At 62.2% G+C, this 20,035-nt stretch overlaps 3 protein-coding genes across 3 annotated transcripts; all 3 read left to right on the top strand.

The window, feature by feature from the left end:
• The first annotated feature begins 3,832 nt into the window (after positions 1-3,832).
• Positions 3,833-5,396, top strand: LOC141920341 (neuronal acetylcholine receptor subunit alpha-10-like). The gene is made up of 3 exons (XM_074817049.1): positions 3,833-3,886; positions 4,186-4,718; positions 4,864-5,396. Exons 2-3 carry the CDS (start codon positions 4,211-4,213, stop codon positions 5,346-5,348), a joined length of 993 nt encoding a protein of 330 aa, XP_074673150.1. The 5' UTR covers positions 3,833-3,886; positions 4,186-4,210; the 3' UTR covers positions 5,349-5,396.
• Positions 5,397-10,813: 5,417 nt separating this feature from the next.
• On the top strand, positions 10,814-12,377 carry LOC141920340 (neuronal acetylcholine receptor subunit alpha-10-like). The gene is made up of 3 exons (XM_074817048.1): positions 10,814-10,867; positions 11,167-11,699; positions 11,845-12,377. The coding sequence occupies exons 2-3, from the start codon at positions 11,192-11,194 to the stop codon at positions 12,327-12,329; spliced, it is 993 nt and encodes a 330-aa protein (XP_074673149.1). The 5' UTR covers positions 10,814-10,867; positions 11,167-11,191; the 3' UTR covers positions 12,330-12,377.
• Positions 12,378-14,428: 2,051 nt separating this feature from the next.
• LOC141920078 (neuronal acetylcholine receptor subunit alpha-10-like) lies at positions 14,429-19,309 on the top strand. Its single transcript, XM_074816761.1, has 4 exons — positions 14,429-14,464; positions 17,594-17,847; positions 18,147-18,679; positions 18,825-19,309. Exons 1-4 carry the CDS (start codon positions 14,429-14,431, stop codon positions 19,307-19,309), a joined length of 1,308 nt encoding a protein of 435 aa, XP_074672862.1.
• Positions 19,310-20,035: the final 726 nt, after the last annotated feature.

Here is a 20,035-nt window from a genome sequence, read left to right as displayed (position 1 = left end):
CTGAGGGGCTGGGGCAGGATCTAGGGGTCTCCCCCGGCACTCACCATGTCTCCAGGGTCGGTGCGGGCTCCTTCATTCCTCTCTCTGTCGGTGGAGAAGCCGCCCAGGAAGGAGATGGAGTTTGCTCAGGCCTGCCGTGGGGTGTCGGCCGTTTGCAGGGTGCTCGGGACCGTGACCGCTCAGCACTTGGCTTCTGCATCTGGGCTTTCGCTCTCCTTCTGCAACGTTTCTCCTTTTTCCTCATCTCCTGCAGGACCCCAAGAGCTGGGTGAGACGGGAGCAGCTCTCAGGCCCACACCACAGCCCCCACCACCACCCAACAGCATCCCACCCCCCCAGCACAGCACGGTGCAGCGTCACCTACACAGAAGCTCTTGGCCCTCGACGTGGCATTGCTCAGGACGAGCAGCACGTTGAGCATCAGTAGCGGGAGCCTCTGGGCCAGGGTGGGCCCGTTGCCACGCGCCATGACTGTGGGCCCAGTGCGGCTGCGGCCTTTTATAGTGGGGCAGGCGGGCGGAGCCCCCTTTGTGACATCACAGGGTGGGCAGAGTGACACCCGGTGACACCCGGCAGCCCCCACTGCCACGCCCTTCCCCCTGCGAGGGACTCAGGAGGGGCTGGGGTGTCCCCCTCGAAATCAGGGACCCCTGTGTCGGCACGGCACGGCACGGCACGCTTGGAGGCTCAGAGCCAAACCGCTCAGGTCCCCGGGGCCAACGTAGCTGCGAGACCCCGTAGCTGAGGCCAGGCCCCGGCGCGTTGGGACGTGGCGCTTTCTGCCTGCCTGCGTGTAACGCCCGAGATCCACGTAGGAACCTTCACGGGACCATCTTTGTGTCCCGTCCCAATGGGGGGGTAGCGAGTAGCGGGGCGTTGCCCGCCGATCCCTCTGTGCTTCCATACTTGCCATTTACTGATCAGCACTGGCCAAAGGAACGACCGCATCCGCTCCGGCTGAGGGACCTCTGACTCTTGTGCCACAGCGACGGCGGCTCTTTTTCTGCCGCAAACTGAGGTTTGGGTGTTGAGTGCTGAGAGCTTGGATTTGTGAGCCCAAAGTCTCAAGAAAAGGGGGGAGCGCATGCCTGCTAGCCGATGGCTGCCAGCAGTTGGTGCTCATTGCTGTGAGGGGCCTCGGACAGGATTGTGCCCAAGGACGTCGTTTTTGCAGCTCTGATGGGTCTTGATACTGGGACCGGTGTCCCGATACACAGAATGGGGTCCTGATACTGAGGCTGGGGTCTTGATACTGGGGCTGGGGGCCAGATACTGGGACTGGCATCCCAATACGTGTGTTGAAGCTCAATACTGGAGCTGGAGGGCTGATACTGGGAGCTGGGTCCTTAAACTGAGCTGGAGTTCCAATATTGGAATTGGGGTCTCATTACTGGGGCTGGAGCTGTGATACTGTGTCACGTCCCGCTCAGATGAGGGAGACGAGTGACTCAGATTCACAAATCCCCAACGGAGCAGACAACAATTCTCCAAGTCCAAACACTTATTAACTACCCACAATGTACTAATTGAACACATGATAATTGGCTAAGTATTTAGCAAGTTGTGGCAAGCAATACAATATGCCTTGCACTGCTTAATGGGAAAGGGAAAAGAGGGAGAGAGGGAATGGCGTGGGGTTCACGGGTCTGGGCTTCTGCGCTGATCCCGCCAGGGGTTCCAGGAGGCAGCCGTCTTCTTCGCTTGCAGCCGTCCTCTTTCCTTCACTGCACTCTCCAGCCCCCCCTTTCTTCCCCCCCTTGATTTATACCCACTGCCCTTGGGTCCGTCCCCTAGGCCGACCCACATCCCTACGTATCCCATGTACGGGAGGGGTCGGGTGTTTCCTGGGGTGATGTAATTAGCACGATCATGTTAGCCCTCGTTAGCATATTGAGGGTGTTAACTTTAACATGCATGTGGGGGATAACGAAGCAAAGGGCATTCACCGGACAGATGCCCCTTGAAATCTGGCCAGGTGCCCCAGAGCAGAGCCGTCCTGTCTCCACAGGGCTCCCTCCTCCGGCTGCACCCTGTGTTACTGGGGCAGCCTCATCAGCTTCCACCTCCCACCATCCACCCTGGGCCCGTAGTTTTGTTACTTGCGAGTGTTTGAGGCACTCCTCAGCTCGAACGGCCTCCACCCCCCCTGCTCTCTTTCATCGCTTTCTCAGGCTGTTTTTCTCAGCTCGTGGTTCTCACAGAGCTGTTGTCACAAGTCATGAGCTTCAACAAGGCCAAGTGCCAGGTCCTGCACTTGGGACACAACAACCCCCTGCATGGCTACAGGCTTGGGGAGGGGTGGCTGGAGCTGCCTGGAAGAGAAGGATCTGGGGGTTCTCACTGACAAGCAGCTGAACAGGAGCCAGCAGTGTGCCCGGGTGGCCAAGAAAGCCAACGGCATCCTGGCTTGGATCAGCAATAGTGTGACCAGCAGAAGCAGGGAGGTGACAGTCCCCCTGTGCTCTGCACTGGTGAGGCCACACCTGGAGTGTTGTGTCCAGTTTTGGGCACCTCAATACCAGAGAGATCTCGAGGGGCTGGAGCGAGTGCAGAGGAGGGCAACGAGCTGGGGAAGGGCCTGGAGAATAAATCCTGTGAGGAGAGATTGAAGGAGCTGGGACTGTTCAGTGTGAGGAGGAGAAGGTGAGGGCAGACCTCATCACTCTCTACAGCTCCCTGAAAGGACGTTGTAGAGAGGTTGGTGCTGGTCTCTTCTCCCAGGGAATTAGTGACAGAACAAGAGGGAACGGCTTTAAACTGCAACAGGGGAGGTTCAGACTGGACATGAGGAAAAAATGTTTCCCAGCAAGAGTGGTCAGAGAGTGGAATAGGCTGCCCAGGGAGGGGGTGGAGTCCCCATCCCTGGGTGTGTTTAAGGGCCGTTTGGATGAGCTGTGGGGGGATGTGGGGTAGGGGAGAACTTTGTAGAGTCAGGCTGAGGGTTGGACTCGATGATCCCGAGGGGCTTTTCCAACCTGAAGGATTCTGGGATTCTGTGATTCTATGAGCCAGCAGTGCAGACGTCTGCGCTGGGCACAGGGATGGGCACAGGGACGGGGCAGGAGAGGCAACGCTGTTCCTTCCCCAAGAGAGAGAAAAGGCTGGAGCCAGGGGGCCGGGATGAATGAGCGTGTCCAGAGAAGGGCAACGGAGCTGGTGCAGGGTCTGGAGCACAGGTGTGATGGGGAGCGGCTGAGGGAACTGGGGGGGTTTAGTGTGGAGAAGAGGAGGCTGAGGGGAGACCTCCTGGCCCTCTCCAACTCCCTGAGAGGAGGGTGCAGAGAGGGGGGATGAGTCTCTTGAGCCAAGGAACCAGCCCCAGGACAAGAGGGAATGGCCTCAAGCTGCGCCAGGGCAGGGTCAGACTGGCTCTTAGGAAGGATTTCTTTGCAGAAGGGGTTGTTGGGCGTTGGAATGGGCTGCCCAGGGCAGGGGGGGAGTCCCCATCCCTGGAGGGGTTGAAGAGTCGGGCTGACCCAGCGCTGAGGGATCTGGTGGAGTTGGGAACGGTCAGGGTGAGGTTCATGGTTGGACTGGAGGAGCTTCAAGGGCTGTTCCAACCTCGATGATTCTGGGATTCTGTGACTCAGATCTCTCCACCCCCACCCCAAAAGCAGCACCCTTGAAGGCAGCTCAGCCCCTCCGGAACCCTCGCAGAGTGTTGGGGACTGACGGGGGGGTGTGGGTGGCACCAGGGTCTGTCCCCTGCACCCACCCGCTGCCCTCGGCAGGACGAGAGGAACCAGGTCCTCACCACCTACCTGTGGGTCCGCCAGGCCTGGCTGGACGCCCACCTCGCCTGGGACAAGGACACCTACGGCGGCATCGACAGCATCCGCATCCCCAGCAGCTACGTCTGGCAGCCGGACATCATCCTCTACAACAAGTGGGTTGTGCTGGACACACACACCCCCCCCCGCCCCCAACGGCTCCCGGAGCTGGGAGGGCTCAGGCTGGGACTGGGGAGGGGCTGCACGGGAGGTATTTCCAACCTTGGGGCTGCACGGGGCGGGTCCCAGTGTGGGTGATGAGGGTGGGGGGGGCCAGCACCACCGAGCCCACACTTTGGGGGGCAGGGTGATGCAGGGAGGGGACACAGCGTTGGGGGCAGGCGCTTGGCCCTGCAAAGCCCTGGCCCACGTGGGGCTCGGGGCCATCCCGGCCCTACGGCCGTCCCTCCCCCAGCGCTGACGACCGCTTCGGTGGCTCAATGGAGACCAACGTGGTGCTGCGCTCTGACGGGCTCATCATGTGGGACTCGCCTGCCATCACCAAGAGCTCCTGCAAGGTGGACGTCTCCTACTTCCCCTTTGACGGGCAGCGCTGCCGCCTCACCTTTGGCTCCTGGACCTACAACGGGAACCAGATTGACCTCCACAACCGCCTGGACACCGCGGACCTGACGGATTTCGTGGAGAACGTGGAGTGGGAGGTGCTGGGCATGCCGGCCACGAGGAACGTCATCACCTACGGCTGCTGCTCCGAGCCCTACCCTGATGTCACCTACACCCTGCTCCTCCGCCGCCACGCCTCCTTCTACATCTTCAACCTGCTCCTGCCCTGCATCATGGTCTCCTTCCTGGCGCTGCTCAGCTTCTACCTGCCAGCCGACTCGGGGGAGAAGGTCTCACTGGGGGTGACGGTGTTGCTGGCCCTCACCGTCTTCCAGCTGTTGGTGGCAGAGAGCATGCCGCCCTTGGAGAGCGTCCCGCTCATCGGTGAGCCTCGACAGCACCCAGAACCCTCCCATGGGACCCACGAGGGGATGGATGGGCAGCACCCATGCGAGGGTGGCTGTGGCGTGGGGAGGGGAGGGTGGGGGTCTCTACCCCTTCGCAGCATCCCTGTCCGTTGCCCACGCAGGGAAGTACTACATCGCCACCATGACCATGATCACGGCCTCAACTGCGTTGACAATCTTCATCATGAGCGTCCACCACTGCAGCCCGGGGGCCCGGCCCGTGCCCCCCTGGGCCAGGCGGCTCATCCTGCACCACATGGCCCGGCTCTGCTGTGTCTACGAGGTGGGCGAGAGCTGCAAGAGCCCCCGGCGGGCTCTGGGCGAGCGGGCAGACGGAGGGGACGCTGCAGGGCTGGGGGAGAGCCCTGGCGAGGGGGAAGTGGGTGCTGAGGCCAGAGGTTGTCCCCGGGACCGCTGCCTGTGCCACCACGATGGGCTGCTGAGGAACGTTGGCTACATTGCCGGCTGCTTCCGACGCCACCGAGCCGCCCAGTGCCGGACCGGCGAGTGGAAGAAGGTGGCCAAGGTGATGGACCGCTTCTTCATGTGGGTCTTCTTCCTCATGGTCTTCCTCATGAGCGTGCTGGTCCTGGGCCAAGCTGCCTGACGGCCCCCTGGACGCATCACCCTGATGCACCCACTGCCCACAACCCCCCCGCCCGCTCTGGGGACGATGGTGGCCATGGGTGTCCCACGAGAGTGGCTCGTCCCTGGCCCCCCCATAGCTGCAGGATGGGAGCTCCACCAGCACCAGGCAAGAGGAACCTGACAGCGGGACCGCCACCCCAGCCAGGGCCACATCATCCCATTCCACGTCCCACCCAAGAAACCCAACAAAAACCAAATAAACCCTGGACTGTGTCCTCCCTCTCCTGCCGGGGGGCTGGGGGCTGGGGAGGTTGCGGGGTGTCACTGCCCTGAGGGCTGGCGGGATCCTTCCGTGAATGGGGCTGTGCCCAGCCCTTGTGGCGCCATCTGGAGCTCTGCAGCGGAGGGGGGGTGAGTGGGCAGAGCATTTCCCGCGAGGATTGGTGCAGCTCAGGAGGGGTTTCCCATCCCCCAAAACAAAGCCCTGTGGTGCCCCGAGTTCTAGCTGCTGCTCCCGGGGGTGCCGGTCCCTGTCTGGCCCCGCTCCGTGTCCCCCCAGCATCTGCTGCCCTACCCAGCCAGAGAGACGCTCTGCTGCATGGTACCTGGGGGCATATAGCTGGTGGGGGCATACCAGGGGGTCGGCCCCTGACCCGCAGCCCCCAGGCTCTGGAGGGGGTCAGGAGGCAGGGTGCAGGCAGGCACAGTCCCTGCCTGCTCTGGCAGGAGCAGCTCTGGGCCAAGAAAATGTCCCCATTGTGGTGCTTACGGACGCGGGGCCGGACAGAGGGGACGAAGCCCGGGGGAGCTCGGAGCCAGGACCTGGGGGAGACCCGGCAGAGGAGGGGGAGGTCAGCAAAGGGGAGGTTTGGCAGTGGGACGGGGGAGAAGGCGCATCAAGGGCTGGGTGGAAGAACCACGGCACCAGGGATGGAGAAAAGATCATTTAATTTTTTATGGTATAAGGTGGGGTCAGCCCAGGGAGGTTCCCAGCCCTACACCCCCGTCTGCTGTCTCCAGGGTGCCCGTTGCTCCTCTGGGACCAGCGTTGTCACCTCGGGGGCTTGGGGAAGCAGCAGCAGCAGGAGGACTGTAAGCACCATTCCAGCAGGCCTTGAGACACCTCCAGAGCCGGGCACTTCTGTCCGGTGCCACGTTGTTCCTCCTGATCTTGTCCCCATCCACAGCCTCGTCTGTGTCCAGGAGCCCCCGTGGCAGCTCCACTCTCTGCCCATTGAGCCACATTTTGGATCCTGGCTGCAGCAGCTTCGCCTCCACCTCCCTGCAGGTGGGGGGCTGGAGGCCCTCCTTGGGGAGGGTCCCATCGCCGCCCGCTGTTGCGACCAGCCCCTGATTGTCCTCGGGGCACTCCGGGATGCAGAAGCAGCTGTCCCCTGATGAAATGGAGCCACTCGTCGAGGAGTGTATCCAATGCGGCTGATACAAGCGCTGCCTGGGCGGGTCACAGAAGAAGCTGTCCAAGGAAACGGAGCTGGACATCAAGGGGGGGCTTGAGGAGTACATCCTCCTGGGTAGCCGCTGCCACAGGTCGCCCGTGCTTGGCGCCTTCGCGATGGCACTGCAGAGGAGCAGAGGGGAGTGAACCTGCTGCACCGAGCCGGCCCCTCCGGCGGGACGGGCAGGGCACGGGCTGAGGGGCTGGGGCAGGATCTAGGGGTCTCCCCCGGCACTCACCATGTCTCCAGGGTCGGTGCGGGCTCCTTCATTCCTCTCTCTGTCGGTGGAGAAGCCGCCCAGGAAGGAGATGGAGTTTGCTCAGGCCTGCCGTGGGGTGTCGGCCGTTTGCAGGGTGCTCGGGACCGTGACCGCTCAGCACTTGGCTTCTGCATCTGGGCTTTCGCTCTCCTTCTGCAACGTTTCTCCTTTTTCCTCATCTCCTGCAGGACCCCAAGAGCTGGGTGAGACGGGAGCAGCTCTCAGGCCCACACCACAGCCCCCACCACCACCCAACAGCATCCCACCCCCCCAGCACAGCACGGTGCAGCGTCACCTACACAGAAGCTCTTGGCCCTCGACGTGGCATTGCTCAGGACGAGCAGCACGTTGAGCATCAGTAGCGGGAGCCTCTGGGCCAGGGTGGGCCCGTTGCCACGCGCCATGACTGTGGGCCCAGTGCGGCTGCGGCCTTTTATAGTGGGGCAGGCGGGCGGAGCCCCCTTTGTGACATCACAGGGTGGGCAGAGTGACACCCGGTGACACCCGGCAGCCCCCACTGCCACGCCCTTCCCCCTGCGAGGGACTCAGGAGGGGCTGGGGTGTCCCCCTCGAAATCAGGGACCCCTGTGTCGGCACGGCACGGCACGGCACGCTTGGAGGCTCAGAGCCAAACCGCTCAGGTCCCCGGGGCCAACGTAGCTGCGAGACCCCGTAGCTGAGGCCAGGCCCCGGCGCGTTGGGACGTGGCGCTTTCTGCCTGCCTGCGTGTAACGCCCGAGATCCACGTAGGAACCTTCACGGGACCATCTTTGTGTCCCGTCCCAATGGGGGGGTAGCGAGTAGCGGGGCGTTGCCCGCCGATCCCTCTGTGCTTCCATACTTGCCATTTACTGATCAGCACTGGCCAAAGGAACGACCGCATCCGCTCCGGCTGAGGGACCTCTGACTCTTGTGCCACAGCGACGGCGGCTCTTTTTCTGCCGCAAACTGAGGTTTGGGTGTTGAGTGCTGAGAGCTTGGATTTGTGAGCCCAAAGTCTCAAGAAAAGGGGGGAGCGCATGCCTGCTAGCCGATGGCTGCCAGCAGTTGGTGCTCATTGCTGTGAGGGGCCTCGGACAGGATTGTGCCCAAGGACGTCGTTTTTGCAGCTCTGATGGGTCTTGATACTGGGACCGGTGTCCCGATACACAGAATGGGGTCCTGATACTGAGGCTGGGGTCTTGATACTGGGGCTGGGGGCCAGATACTGGGACTGGCATCCCAATACGTGTGTTGAAGCTCAATACTGGAGCTGGAGGGCTGATACTGGGAGCTGGGTCCTTAAACTGAGCTGGAGTTCCAATATTGGAATTGGGGTCTCATTACTGGGGCTGGAGCTGTGATACTGTGTCACGTCCCGCTCAGATGAGGGAGACGAGTGACTCAGATTCACAAATCCCCAACGGAGCAGACAACAATTCTCCAAGTCCAAACACTTATTAACTACCCACAATGTACTAATTGAACACATGATAATTGGCTAAGTATTTAGCAAGTTGTGGCAAGCAATACAATATGCCTTGCACTGCTTAATGGGAAAGGGAAAAGAGGGAGAGAGGGAATGGCGTGGGGTTCACGGGTCTGGGCTTCTGCGCTGATCCCGCCAGGGGTTCCAGGAGGCAGCCGTCTTCTTCGCTTGCAGCCGTCCTCTTTCCTTCACTGCACTCTCCAGCCCCCCCTTTCTTCCCCCCCCTTGATTTATACCCACTGCCCTTGGGTCCGTCCCCTAGGCCGACCCACATCCCTACGTATCCCATGTACGGGAGGGGTCGGGTGTTTCCTGGGGTGATGTAATTAGCACGATCATGTTAGCCCTCGTTAGCATATTGAGGGTGTTAACTTTAACATGCATGTGGGGGATAACGAAGCAAAGGGCATTCACCGGACAGATGCCCCTTGAAATCTGGCCAGGTGCCCCAGAGCAGAGCCGTCCTGTCTCCACAGGGCTCCCTCCTCCGGCTGCACCCTGTGTTACTGGGGCAGCCTCATCAGCTTCCACCTCCCACCATCCACCCTGGGCCCGTAGTTTTGTTACTTGCGAGTGTTTGAGGCACTCCTCAGCTCGAACGGCCTCCACCCCCCCTGCTCTCTTTCATCGCTTTCTCAGGCTGTTTTTCTCAGCTCGTGGTTCTCACAGAGCTGTTGTCACAAGTCATGAGCTTCAACAAGGCCAAGTGCCAGGTCCTGCACTTGGGACACAACAACCCCCTGCATGGCTACAGGCTTGGGGAGGGGTGGCTGGAGCTGCCTGGAAGAGAAGGATCTGGGGGTTCTCACTGACAAGCAGCTGAACAGGAGCCAGCAGTGTGCCCGGGTGGCCAAGAAAGCCAACGGCATCCTGGCTTGGATCAGCAATAGTGTGACCAGCAGAAGCAGGGAGGTGACAGTCCCCCTGTGCTCTGCACTGGTGAGGCCACACCTGGAGTGTTGTGTCCAGTTTTGGGCACCTCAATACCAGAGAGATCTCGAGGGGCTGGAGCGAGTGCAGAGGAGGGCAACGAGCTGGGGAAGGGCCTGGAGAATAAATCCTGTGAGGAGAGATTGAAGGAGCTGGGACTGTTCAGTGTGAGGAGGAGAAGGTGAGGGCAGACCTCATCACTCTCTACAGCTCCCTGAAAGGACGTTGTAGAGAGGTTGGTGCTGGTCTCTTCTCCCAGGGAATTAGTGACAGAACAAGAGGGAACGGCTTTAAACTGCAACAGGGGAGGTTCAGACTGGACATGAGGAACAAATGTTTCCCAGCAAGAGTGGTCAGAGAGTGGAATAGGCTGCCCAGGGAGGGGGTGGAGTCCCCATCCCTGGGTGTGTTTAAGGGCCGTTTGGATGAGCTGTGGGGGGATGTGGGGTAGGGGAGAACTTTGTAGAGTCAGGCTGAGGGTTGGACTCGATGATCCCGAGGGGCTTTTCCAACCTGAAGGATTCTGGGATTCTGTGATTCTATGAGCCAGCAGTGCAGACGTCTGCGCTGGGCACAGGGATGGGCACAGGGACGGGGCAGGAGAGGCAACGCTGTTCCTTCCCCAAGAGAGAGAAAAGGCTGGAGCCAGGGGGCCGGGATGAATGAGCGTGTCCAGAGAAGGGCAACGGAGCTGGTGCAGGGTCTGGAGCACAGGTGTGATGGGGAGCGGCTGAGGGAACTGGGGGGGTTTAGTGTGGAGAAGAGGAGGCTGAGGGGAGACCTCCTGGCCCTCTCCAACTCCCTGAGAGGAGGGTGCAGAGAGGGGGGATGAGTCTCTTGAGCCAAGGAACCAGCCCCAGGACAAGAGGGAATGGCCTCAAGCTGCGCCAGGGCAGGGTCAGACTGGCTCTTAGGAAGGATTTCTTTGCAGAAGGGGTTGTTGGGCGTTGGAATGGGCTGCCCAGGGCAGGGGGGGAGTCCCCATCCCTGGAGGGGTTGAAGAGTCGGGCTGACCCAGCGCTGAGGGATCTGGTGGAGTTGGGAACGGTCAGGGTGAGGTTCATGGTTGGACTGGAGGAGCTTCAAGGGCTTTTCCAGCCTTGGTGGTTCTGGGATTCTGTGACTCAGATCTCTCCACCCCCACCCCAAAAGCAGCACCCTTGAAGGCAGCTCAGCCCCTCCGGAACCCTCGCAGAGTGTTGGGGACTGACAGGGGGGTGTGGGTGGCACCAGGGTCTGTCCCCTGCACCCACCCGCTGCCCTCGGCAGGACGAGAGGAACCAGGTCCTCACCACCTACCTGTGGGTCCGCCAGGCCTGGCTGGACGCCCACCTCGCCTGGGACAAGGACACCTACGGCGGCATCGACAGCATCCGCATCCCCAGCAGCTACGTCTGGCAGCCGGACATCATCCTCTACAACAAGTGGGTTGTGCTGGACACACACACCCCCCCCCGCCCCCAACGGCTCCCGGAGCTGGGAGGGCTCAGGCTGGGACTGGGGAGGGGCTGCACGGGAGGTATTTCCAACCTTGGGGCTGCACGGGGCGGGTCCCAGTGTGGGTGATGAGGGTGGGGGGGGCCAGCACCACCGAGCCCACACTTTGGGGGGCAGGGTGATGCAGGGAGGGGACACAGCGTTGGGGGCAGGCGCTTGGCCCTGCAAAGCCCTGGCCCACGTGGGGCTCGGGGCCATCCCGGCCCTACGGCCGTCCCTCCCCCAGCGCTGACGACCGCTTCGGTGGCTCAATGGAGACCAACGTGGTGCTGCGCTCCGACGGGCTCATCATGTGGGACTCGCCTGCCATCACCAAGAGCTCCTGCAAGGTGGATGTCTCCTACTTCCCCTTTGACGGGCAGCGCTGCCGCCTCACCTTTGGCTCCTGGACCTACAACGGGAACCAGATTGACCTCCACAACCGCCTGGACACCGCGGACCTGACGGATTTCGTGGAGAACGTGGAGTGGGAGGTGCTGGGCATGCCGGCCACGAGGAACGTCATCACCTATGGCTGCTGCTCCGAGCCCTACCCTGATGTCACCTACACCCTGCTCCTCCGCCGCCACGCCTCCTTCTACATCTTCAACCTGCTCCTGCCCTGCATCATGGTCTCCTTCCTGGCGCTGCTCAGCTTCTACCTGCCAGCCGACTCGGGGGAGAAGGTCTCACTGGGGGTGACGGTGTTGCTGGCCCTCACCGTCTTCCAGCTGTTGGTGGCAGAGAGCATGCCGCCCTTGGAGAGCGTCCCGCTCATCGGTGAGCCTCGACAGCACCCAGAACCCTCCCATGGGACCCACGAGGGGATGGATGGGCAGCACCCATGCGAGGGTGGCTGTGGCGTGGGGAGGGGAGGGTGGGGGTCTCTACCCCTTCGCAGCATCCCTGTCCGTTGCCCACGCAGGGAAGTACTACATCGCCACCATGACCATGATCACGGCCTCAACTGCGTTGACAATCTTCATCATGAGCGTCCACCACTGCAGCCCGGGGGCCCGGCCCGTGCCCCCCTGGGCCAGGCGGCTCATCCTGCACCACATGGCCCGGCTCTGCTGTGTCTACGAGGTGGGCGAGAGCTGCAAGAGCCCCCGGCGGGCTCTGGGCGAGCGGGCAGACGGAGGGGACGCTGCAGGGCTGGGGGAGAGCCCTGGCGAGGGGGAAGTGGGTGCTGAGGCCAGAGGTTGTCCCCGGGACCGCTGCCTGTGCCACCACGATGGGCTGCTGAGGAACGTTGGCTACATTGCCGGCTGCTTCCGACGCCACCGAGCCGCCCAGTGCCGGACCGGCGAGTGGAAGAAGGTGGCCAAGGTGATGGACCGCTTCTTCATGTGGGTCTTCTTCCTCATGGTCTTCCTCATGAGCGTGCTGGTCCTGGGCCAAGCTGCCTGACGGCCCCCTGGACGCATCACCCTGATGCACCCACTGCCCACAACCCCCCCGCCCGCTCTGGGGACGATGGTGGCCATGGGTGTCCCACGAGAGTGGCTCGTCCCTGGCCCCCCCATAGCTGCAGGATGGGAGCTCCACCAGCACCAGGCAAGAGGAACCTGACAGCGGGACCGCCACCCCAGCCAGGGCCACATCATCCCATTCCACGTCCCACCCAAGAAACCCAACAAAAACCAAATAAACCCTGGACTGTGTCCTCCCTCTCCTGCCGGGGGGCTGGGGGCTGGGGAGGTTGCGGGGTGTCACTGCCCTGAGGGCTGGCGGGATCCTTCCGTGAATGGGGCTGTGCCCAGCCCTTGTGGCGCCATCTGGAGCTCTGCAGCGGAGGGGGGGTGAGTGGGCAGAGCATTTCCCGTGAGGATTGGTGCAGCTCAGGAGGGGTTTCCCATCCCCCAAAACAAAGCCCTGTGGTGCCCCGAGTTCTAGCTGCTGCTCCCGGGGGTGCCGGTCCCTGTCTGGCCCCGCTCCGTGTCCCCCCAGCATCTGCTGCCCTACCCAGCCAGAGAGACGCTCTGCTGCATGGTACCTGGGGGCATATAGCTGGTGGGGGCATACCAGGGGGTCGGCCCCTGACCCGCAGCCCCCAGGCTCTGGAGGGGGTCAGGAGGCAGGGTGCAGGCAGGCACAGTCCCTGCCTGCTCTGGCAGGAGCAGCTCTGGGCCAAGAAAATGTCCCCATTGTGGTGCTTACGGACGCGGGGCCGGACAGAGGGGACGAAGCCCGGGGGAGCTCGGAGCCAGGACCTGGGGGAGACCCGGCAGAGGAGGGGGAGGTCAGCAAAGGGGAGGTTTGGCAGTGGGACGGGGGAGAAGGCGCATCAAGGGCTGGGTGGAAGAACCACGGCACCAGGGATGGAGAAAAGATCATTTAATTTTTTATGGTATAAGGTGGGGTCAGCCCAGGGAGGTTCCCAGCCCTACACCCCCGTCTGCTGTCTCCAGGGTGCCCGTTGCTCCTCTGGGACCAGCGTTGTCACCTCGGGGGCTTGGGGAAGCAGCAGCAGCAGGAGGACTGTAAGCACCATTCCAGCAGGCCTTGAGACACCTCCAGAGCCGGGCACTTCTGTCCGGTGCCACGTTGTTCCTCCTGATCTTGTCCCCATCCACAGCCTCGTCTGTGTCCAGGAGCCCCCGTGGCAGCTCCACTCTCTGCCCATTGAGCCACATTTTGGCTCCTGGCTGCAGCAGCTTCGCCTCCACCTCCCTGCAGGTGGGGGGCTGGAGGCCCTCCTTGGGGAGGGTCCCATCGCCGCCCGCTGTTGCGACCAGCCCCTGATTGTCCTCGGGGCACTCCGGGATGCAGAAGCAGCTGTCCCCTGATGAAATGGAGCCACTCGTCGAGGAGTGTATCCAATGCGGCTGATACAAGCGCTGCCTGGGCGGGTCACAGAAGAAGCTGTCCAAGGAAACGGAGCTGGACATCAAGGGGGGGCTTGAGGAGTACATCCTCCTGGGTAGCCGCTGCCACAGGTCGCCCGTGCTTGGCGCCTTCGCGATGGCACTGCAGAGGAGCAGAGGGGAGTGAACCTGCTGCACCGAGCCGGCCCCTCCGGCGGGACGGGCAGGGCACGGGCTGAGGGGCTGGGGCAGGATCTAGGGGTCTCCCCCGGCACTCACCATGTCTCCAGGGTCGGTGCGGGCTCCTTCATTCCTCTCTCTGTCGGTGGAGAAGCCGCCCAGGAAGGAGATGGAGTTTGCTCAGGCCTGCCGTGGGGTGTCGGCCGTTTGCAGGGTGCTCGGGACCGTGACCGCTCAGCACTTGGCTTCTGCATCTGGGCTTTCGCTCTCCTTCTGCAACGTTTCTCCTTTTTCCTCATCTCCTGCAGGACCCCAAGAGCTGGGTGAGACGGGAGCAGCTCTCAGGCCCACACCACAGCCCCCACCACCACCCAACAGCATCCCACCCCCCCGGCACAGCACGGTGCAGCGTCACCTACACAGAAGCTCTTGGCCCTCGACGTGGCATTGCTCAGGACGAGCAGCACGTTGAGCATCAGTAGCGGGAGCCTCTGGGCCAGGGTGGGCCCGTTGCCACGCGCCATGACTGTGGGCCCAGTGCGGCTGCGGCCTTTTATAGTGGGGCAGGCGGGCGGAGCCCCCTTTGTGACATCACAGGGTGGGCAGAGTGACACCCGGTGACACCCGGCAGCCCCCACTGCCACGCCCTTCCCCCTGCGAGGGACTCAGGAGGGGCTGGGGTGTCCCCCTCGAAATCAGGGACCCCTGTGTCGGCACGGCACGGCACGGCACGCTTGGAGGCTCAGAGCCAAACCGCTCAGGTCCCCGGGGCCAACGTAGCTGCGAGACCCCGTAGCTGAGGCCAGGCCCCGGCGCGTTGGGACGTGGCGCTTTCTGCCTGCCTGCGTGTAACGCCCGAGATCCACGTAGGAACCTTCACGGGACCATCTTTGTGTCCCGTCCCAATGGGGGGTAGCGAGTAGCGGGGCGTTGCCCGCCGATCCCTCTGTGCTTCCATACTTGCCATTTACTGATCAGCACTGGCCAAAGGAACGACCGCATCCGCTCCGGCTGAGGGACCTCTGACTCTTGTGCCACAGCGACGGCGGCTCTTTTTCTGCCGCAAACTGAGGTTTGGGTGTTGAGTGCTGAGAGCTTGGATTTGTGAGCCCAAAGTCTCAAGAAAAGGGGGGAGCGCATGCCTGCTAGCCGATGGCTGCCAGCAGTTGGTGCTCATTGCTGTGAGGGGCCTCGGACAGGATTGTGCCCAAGGACGTCGTTTTTGCAGCTCTGATGGGTCTTGATACTGGGACCGGTGTCCCGATACACAGAATGGGGTCCTGATACTGAGGCTGGGGTCTTGATACTGGGGCTGGGGGCCAGATACTGGGACTGGCATCCCAATACGTGTGTTGAAGCTCAATACTGGAGCTGGAGGGCTGATACTGGGAGCTGGGTCCTTAAACTGAGCTGGAGTTCCAATATTGGAATTGGGGTCTCATTACTGGGGCTGGAGCTGTGATACTGTGTCACGTCCCGCTCAGATGAGGGAGACGAGTGACTCAGATTCACAAATCCCCAACGGAGCAGACAACAATTCTCCAAGTCCAAACACTTATTAACTACCCACAATGTACTAATTGAACACATGATAATTGGCTAAGTATTTAGCAAGTTGTGGCAAGCAATACAATATGCCTTGCACTGCTTAATGGGAAAGGGAAAAGAGGGAGAGAGGGAATGGCGTGGGGTTCACGGGTCTGGGCTTCTGCGCTGATCCCGCCAGGGGTTCCAGGAGGCAGCCGTCTTCTTCGCTTGCAGCCGTCCTCTTTCCTTCACTGCACTCTCCAGCCCCCCCTTTCTTCCCCCCCTTGATTTATACCCACTGCCCTTGGGTCCGTCCCCTAGGCCGACCCACATCCCTACGTATCCCATGTACGGGAGGGGTCGGGTGTTTCCTGGGGTGATGTAATTAGCACGATCATGTTAGCCCTCGTTAGCATATTGAGGGTGTTAACTTTAACATGCATGTGGGGGATAACGAAGCAAAGGGCATTCACCGGACAGATGCCCCTTGAAATCTGGCCAGGTGCCCCAGAGCAGAGCCGTCCTGTCTCCACAGGGCTCCCTCCTCCGGCTGCACCCTGTGTTACTGGGGCAGCCTCATCAGCTTCCACCTCCCACCATCCACCCTGGGCCCGTAGTTTTGTTACTTGTGAGTGTTTGAGGCACTCCTCAGCTCGAACGGCCTCCACCCCCCCTGCTCTCTTTCATCGCTTTCTCAGGCTGTTTTTCTCAGCTCGTGGTTCTCACAGAGCTGTTGTCACAAGTCATGAGCTTCAACAAGGCCAAGTGCCAGGTCCTGCACTTGGGACACAACAACCCCCTGCATGGCTACAGGCTTGGGGAGGGGTGGCTGGAGCTGTCTGGAAGAGAAGGATCTGGGGGTTCTCACTGACAAGCAGCTGAACAGGAGCCAGCAGTGTGCCCGGGTGGCCAAGAAAGCCAACGGCATCCTGGCTTGGATCAGCAATAGTGTGACCAGCAGAAGCAGGGAGGTGACAGTCCCCCTGTGCTCTGCACTGGTGAGGCCACACCTGGAGGGTTGTGTCCAGTTTTGGGCACCTCAATACCAGAGAGATCTCGAGGGGCTGGAGCGAGTGCAGAGGAGGGCAACGAGGCTGGGGAAGGGCCTGGAGAATAAATCCTGTGAGGAGAGATTGAAGGAGCTGGGACTGTTCAGTGTGAGGAGGAGAAGGTGAGGGGAGACCTCATCACTCTCTACAGCTCCCTGAAAGGACGTTGTAGAGAGGTTGGTGCTGGTCTCTTCTCCCAGGGAATTAGTGACAGAACAAGAGGGAACGGCTTTAAACTGCAACAGGGGAGGTTCAGACTGGGCATGAGGAAAAAATGTTTCCCAGCAAGAGTGGTCAGAGAGTGGAATAGGCTGCCCAGGGAGGGGGTGGAGTCCCCCTCCCTGGGTGTGTTTAAGGGCCGTTTGGATGAGCTGTGGGGGGATGTGGGGTAGGGGAGAACTTTGTAGAGTCAGGCTGAGGGTTGGACTCGATGATCCCGAGGGGCTTTTCCAACCTGAAGGATTCTGGGATTCTGTGATTCTATGAGCCAGCAGTGCAGACGTCTGCGCTGGGCACAGGGATGGGCACAGGGACGGGGCAGGAGAGGCAACGCTGTTCCTTCCCCAAGAGAGAGAAAAGGCTGGAGCCAGGGGGCCGGGATGAATGAGCGTGTCCAGAGAAGGGCAACGGAGCTGGTGCAGGGTCTGGAGCACAGGTGTGATGGGGAGCGGCTGAGGGAACTGGGGGGGTTTAGTGTGGAGAAGAGGAGGCTGAGGGGAGACCTCCTGGCCCTCTCCAACTCCCTGAGAGGAGGGTGCAGAGAGGGGGGATGAGTCTCTTGAGCCAAGGAACCAGCCCCAGGACAAGAGGGAATGGCCTCAAGCTGCGCCAGGGCAGGGTCAGACTGGCTCTTAGGAAGGATTTCTTTGCAGAAGGGGTTGTTGGGCGTTGGAATGGGCTGCCCAGGGCAGGGGGGGAGTCCCCATCCCTGGAGGGGTTGAAGAGTCGGGCTGACCCAGCGCTGAGGGATCTGGTGGAGTTGGGAACGGTCAGGGTGAGGTTCATGGTTGGACTGGAGGAGCTTCAAGGGCTGTTCCAACCTCGATGATTCTGGGATTCTGTGACTCAGATCTCTCCACCCCCACCCCAAAAGCAGCACCCTTGAAGGCAGCTCAGCCCCTCCGGAACCCTCGCAGAGTGTTGGGGACTGACGGGGGGGTGTGGGTGGCACCAGGGTCTGTCCCCTGCACCCACCCGCTGCCCTCGGCAGGACGAGAGGAACCAGGTCCTCACCACCTACCTGTGGGTCCGCCAGGCCTGGCTGGACGCCCACCTCGCCTGGGACAAGGACACCTACGGCGGCATCGACAGCATCCGCATCCCCAGCAGCTACGTCTGGCAGCCGGACATCATCCTCTACAACAAGTGGGTTGTGCTGGACACACACACCCCCCCCCGCCCCCAACGGCTCCCGGAGCTGGGAGGGCTCAGGCTGGGACTGGGGAGGGGCTGCACGGGAGGTATTTCCAACCTTGGGGCTGCACGGGGCGGGTCCCAGTGTGGGTGATGAGGGTGGGGGGGGCCAGCACCACCGAGCCCACACTTTGGGGGGCAGGGTGATGCAGGGAGGGGACACAGCGTTGGGGGCAGGCGCTTGGCCCTGCAAAGCCCTGGCCCACGTGGGGCTCGGGGCCATCCCGGCCCTACGGCCGTCCCTCCCCCAGCGCTGACGACCGCTTCGGTGGCTCAATGGAGACCAACGTGGTGCTGCGCTCTGACGAGCTCATCATGTGGGACTCGCCTGCCATCACCAAGAGCTCCTGCAAGGTGGACGTCTCCTACTTCCCCTTTGACGGGCAGCGCTGCCGCCTCACCTTTGGCTCCTGGACCTACAACGGGAACCAGATTGACCTCCACAACCGCCTGGACACCGCGGACCTGACGGATTTCGTGGAGAACGTGGAGTGGGAGGTGCTGGGCATGCCGGCCACGAGGAACGTCATCACCTACGGCTGCTGCTCCGAGCCCTACCCTGATGTCACCTACACCCTGCTCCTCCGCCGCCACGCCTCCTTCTACATCTTCAACCTGCTCCTGCCCTGCATCATGGTCTCCTTCCTGGCGCTGCTCAGCTTCTACCTGCCAGCCGACTCGGGGGAGAAGGTCTCACTGGGGGTGACGGTGTTGCTGGCCCTCACCGTCTTCCAGCTGTTGGTGGCAGAGAGCATGCCGCCCTTGGAGAGCGTCCCGCTCATCGGTGAGCCTCGACAGCACCCAGAACCCTCCCATGGGACCCACGAGGGGATGGATGGGCAGCACCCATGCGAGGGTGGCTGTGGCGTGGGGAGGGGAGGGTGGGGGTCTCTACCCCTTCGCAGCATCCCTGTCCGTTGCCCACGCAGGGAAGTACTACATCGCCACCATGACCATGATCACGGCCTCAACTGCGTTGACAATCTTCATCATGAGCGTCCACCACTGCAGCCCGGGGGCCCGGCCTGTGCCCCCCTGGGCCAGGCGGCTCATCCTGCACCACATGGCCCGGCTCTGCTGTGTCTACGAGGTGGGCGAGAGCTGCAAGAGCCCCCGGCGGGCTCTGGGCGAGCGGGCAGACGGAGGGGACGCTGCAGGGCTGGGGGAGAGCCCTGGCGAGGGGGAAGTGGGTGCTGAGGCCAGAGGTTGTCCCTGGGACCGCTGCCTGTGCCACCACGATGGGCTGCTGAGGAACGTTGGCTACATTGCCGGCTGCTTCCGACGCCACCGAGCCGCCCAGTGCCGGACCGGCGAGTGGAAGAAGGTGGCCAAGGTGATGGACCGCTTCTTCATGTGGGTCTTCTTCCTCATGGTCTTCCTCATGAGCGTGCTGGTCCTGGGCCAAGCTGCCTGACGGCCCCCTGGACGCATCACCCTGATGCACCCACTGCCCACAACCCCCCCGCCCGCTCTGGGGACGATGGTGGCCATGGGTGTCCCACGAGAGTGGCTCGTCCCTGGCCCCCCCATAGCTGCAGGATGGGAGCTCCACCAGCACCAGGCAAGAGGAACCTGACAGCGGGACCGCCACCCCAGCCAGGGCCACATCATCCCATTCCACGTCCCACCCAAGAAACCCAACAAAAACCAAATAAACCCTGGACTGTGTCCTCCCTCTCCTGCCGGGGGGCTGGGGGCTGGGGAGGTTGCGGGGTGTCACTGCCCTGAGGGCTGGCGGGATCCTTCCGTGAATGGGGCTGTGCCCAGCCCTTGTGGTGCCATCTGGAGCTCTGCAGCGGAGGGGGGGTGAGTGGGCAGAGCATTTCCCGCGAGGATTGGTGCAGCTCAGGAGGGGTTTCCCATCCCCCAAAACAAAGCCCTGTGGTGCCCCGAGTTCTAGCTGCTGCTCCCGGGGGTGCCGGTCCCTGTCTGGCCCCGCTCCGTGTCCCCCCAGCATCTGCTGCCCTACCCAGCCAGAGAGACGCTCTGCTGCATGGTACCTGGGGGCATATAGCTGGTGGGGGCATACCAGGGGGTCGGCCCCTGACCCGCAGCCCCCAGGCTCTGGAGGGGGTCAGGAGGCAGGGTGCAGGCAGGCACAGTCCCTGCCTGCTCTGGCAGGAGCAGCTCTGGGCCAAGA

The sequence above is a fragment of the Strix aluco genome, chromosome 2, assembly GCF_031877795.1.
Source record: "Strix aluco isolate bStrAlu1 chromosome 2, bStrAlu1.hap1, whole genome shotgun sequence".
Taxonomy (NCBI): Eukaryota; Metazoa; Chordata; class Aves; order Strigiformes; family Strigidae; genus Strix; species Strix aluco.
The sequence above is the reverse complement of the archived record's forward strand: the minus strand, read 5'-3'. Positions and strand labels throughout refer to the sequence as shown.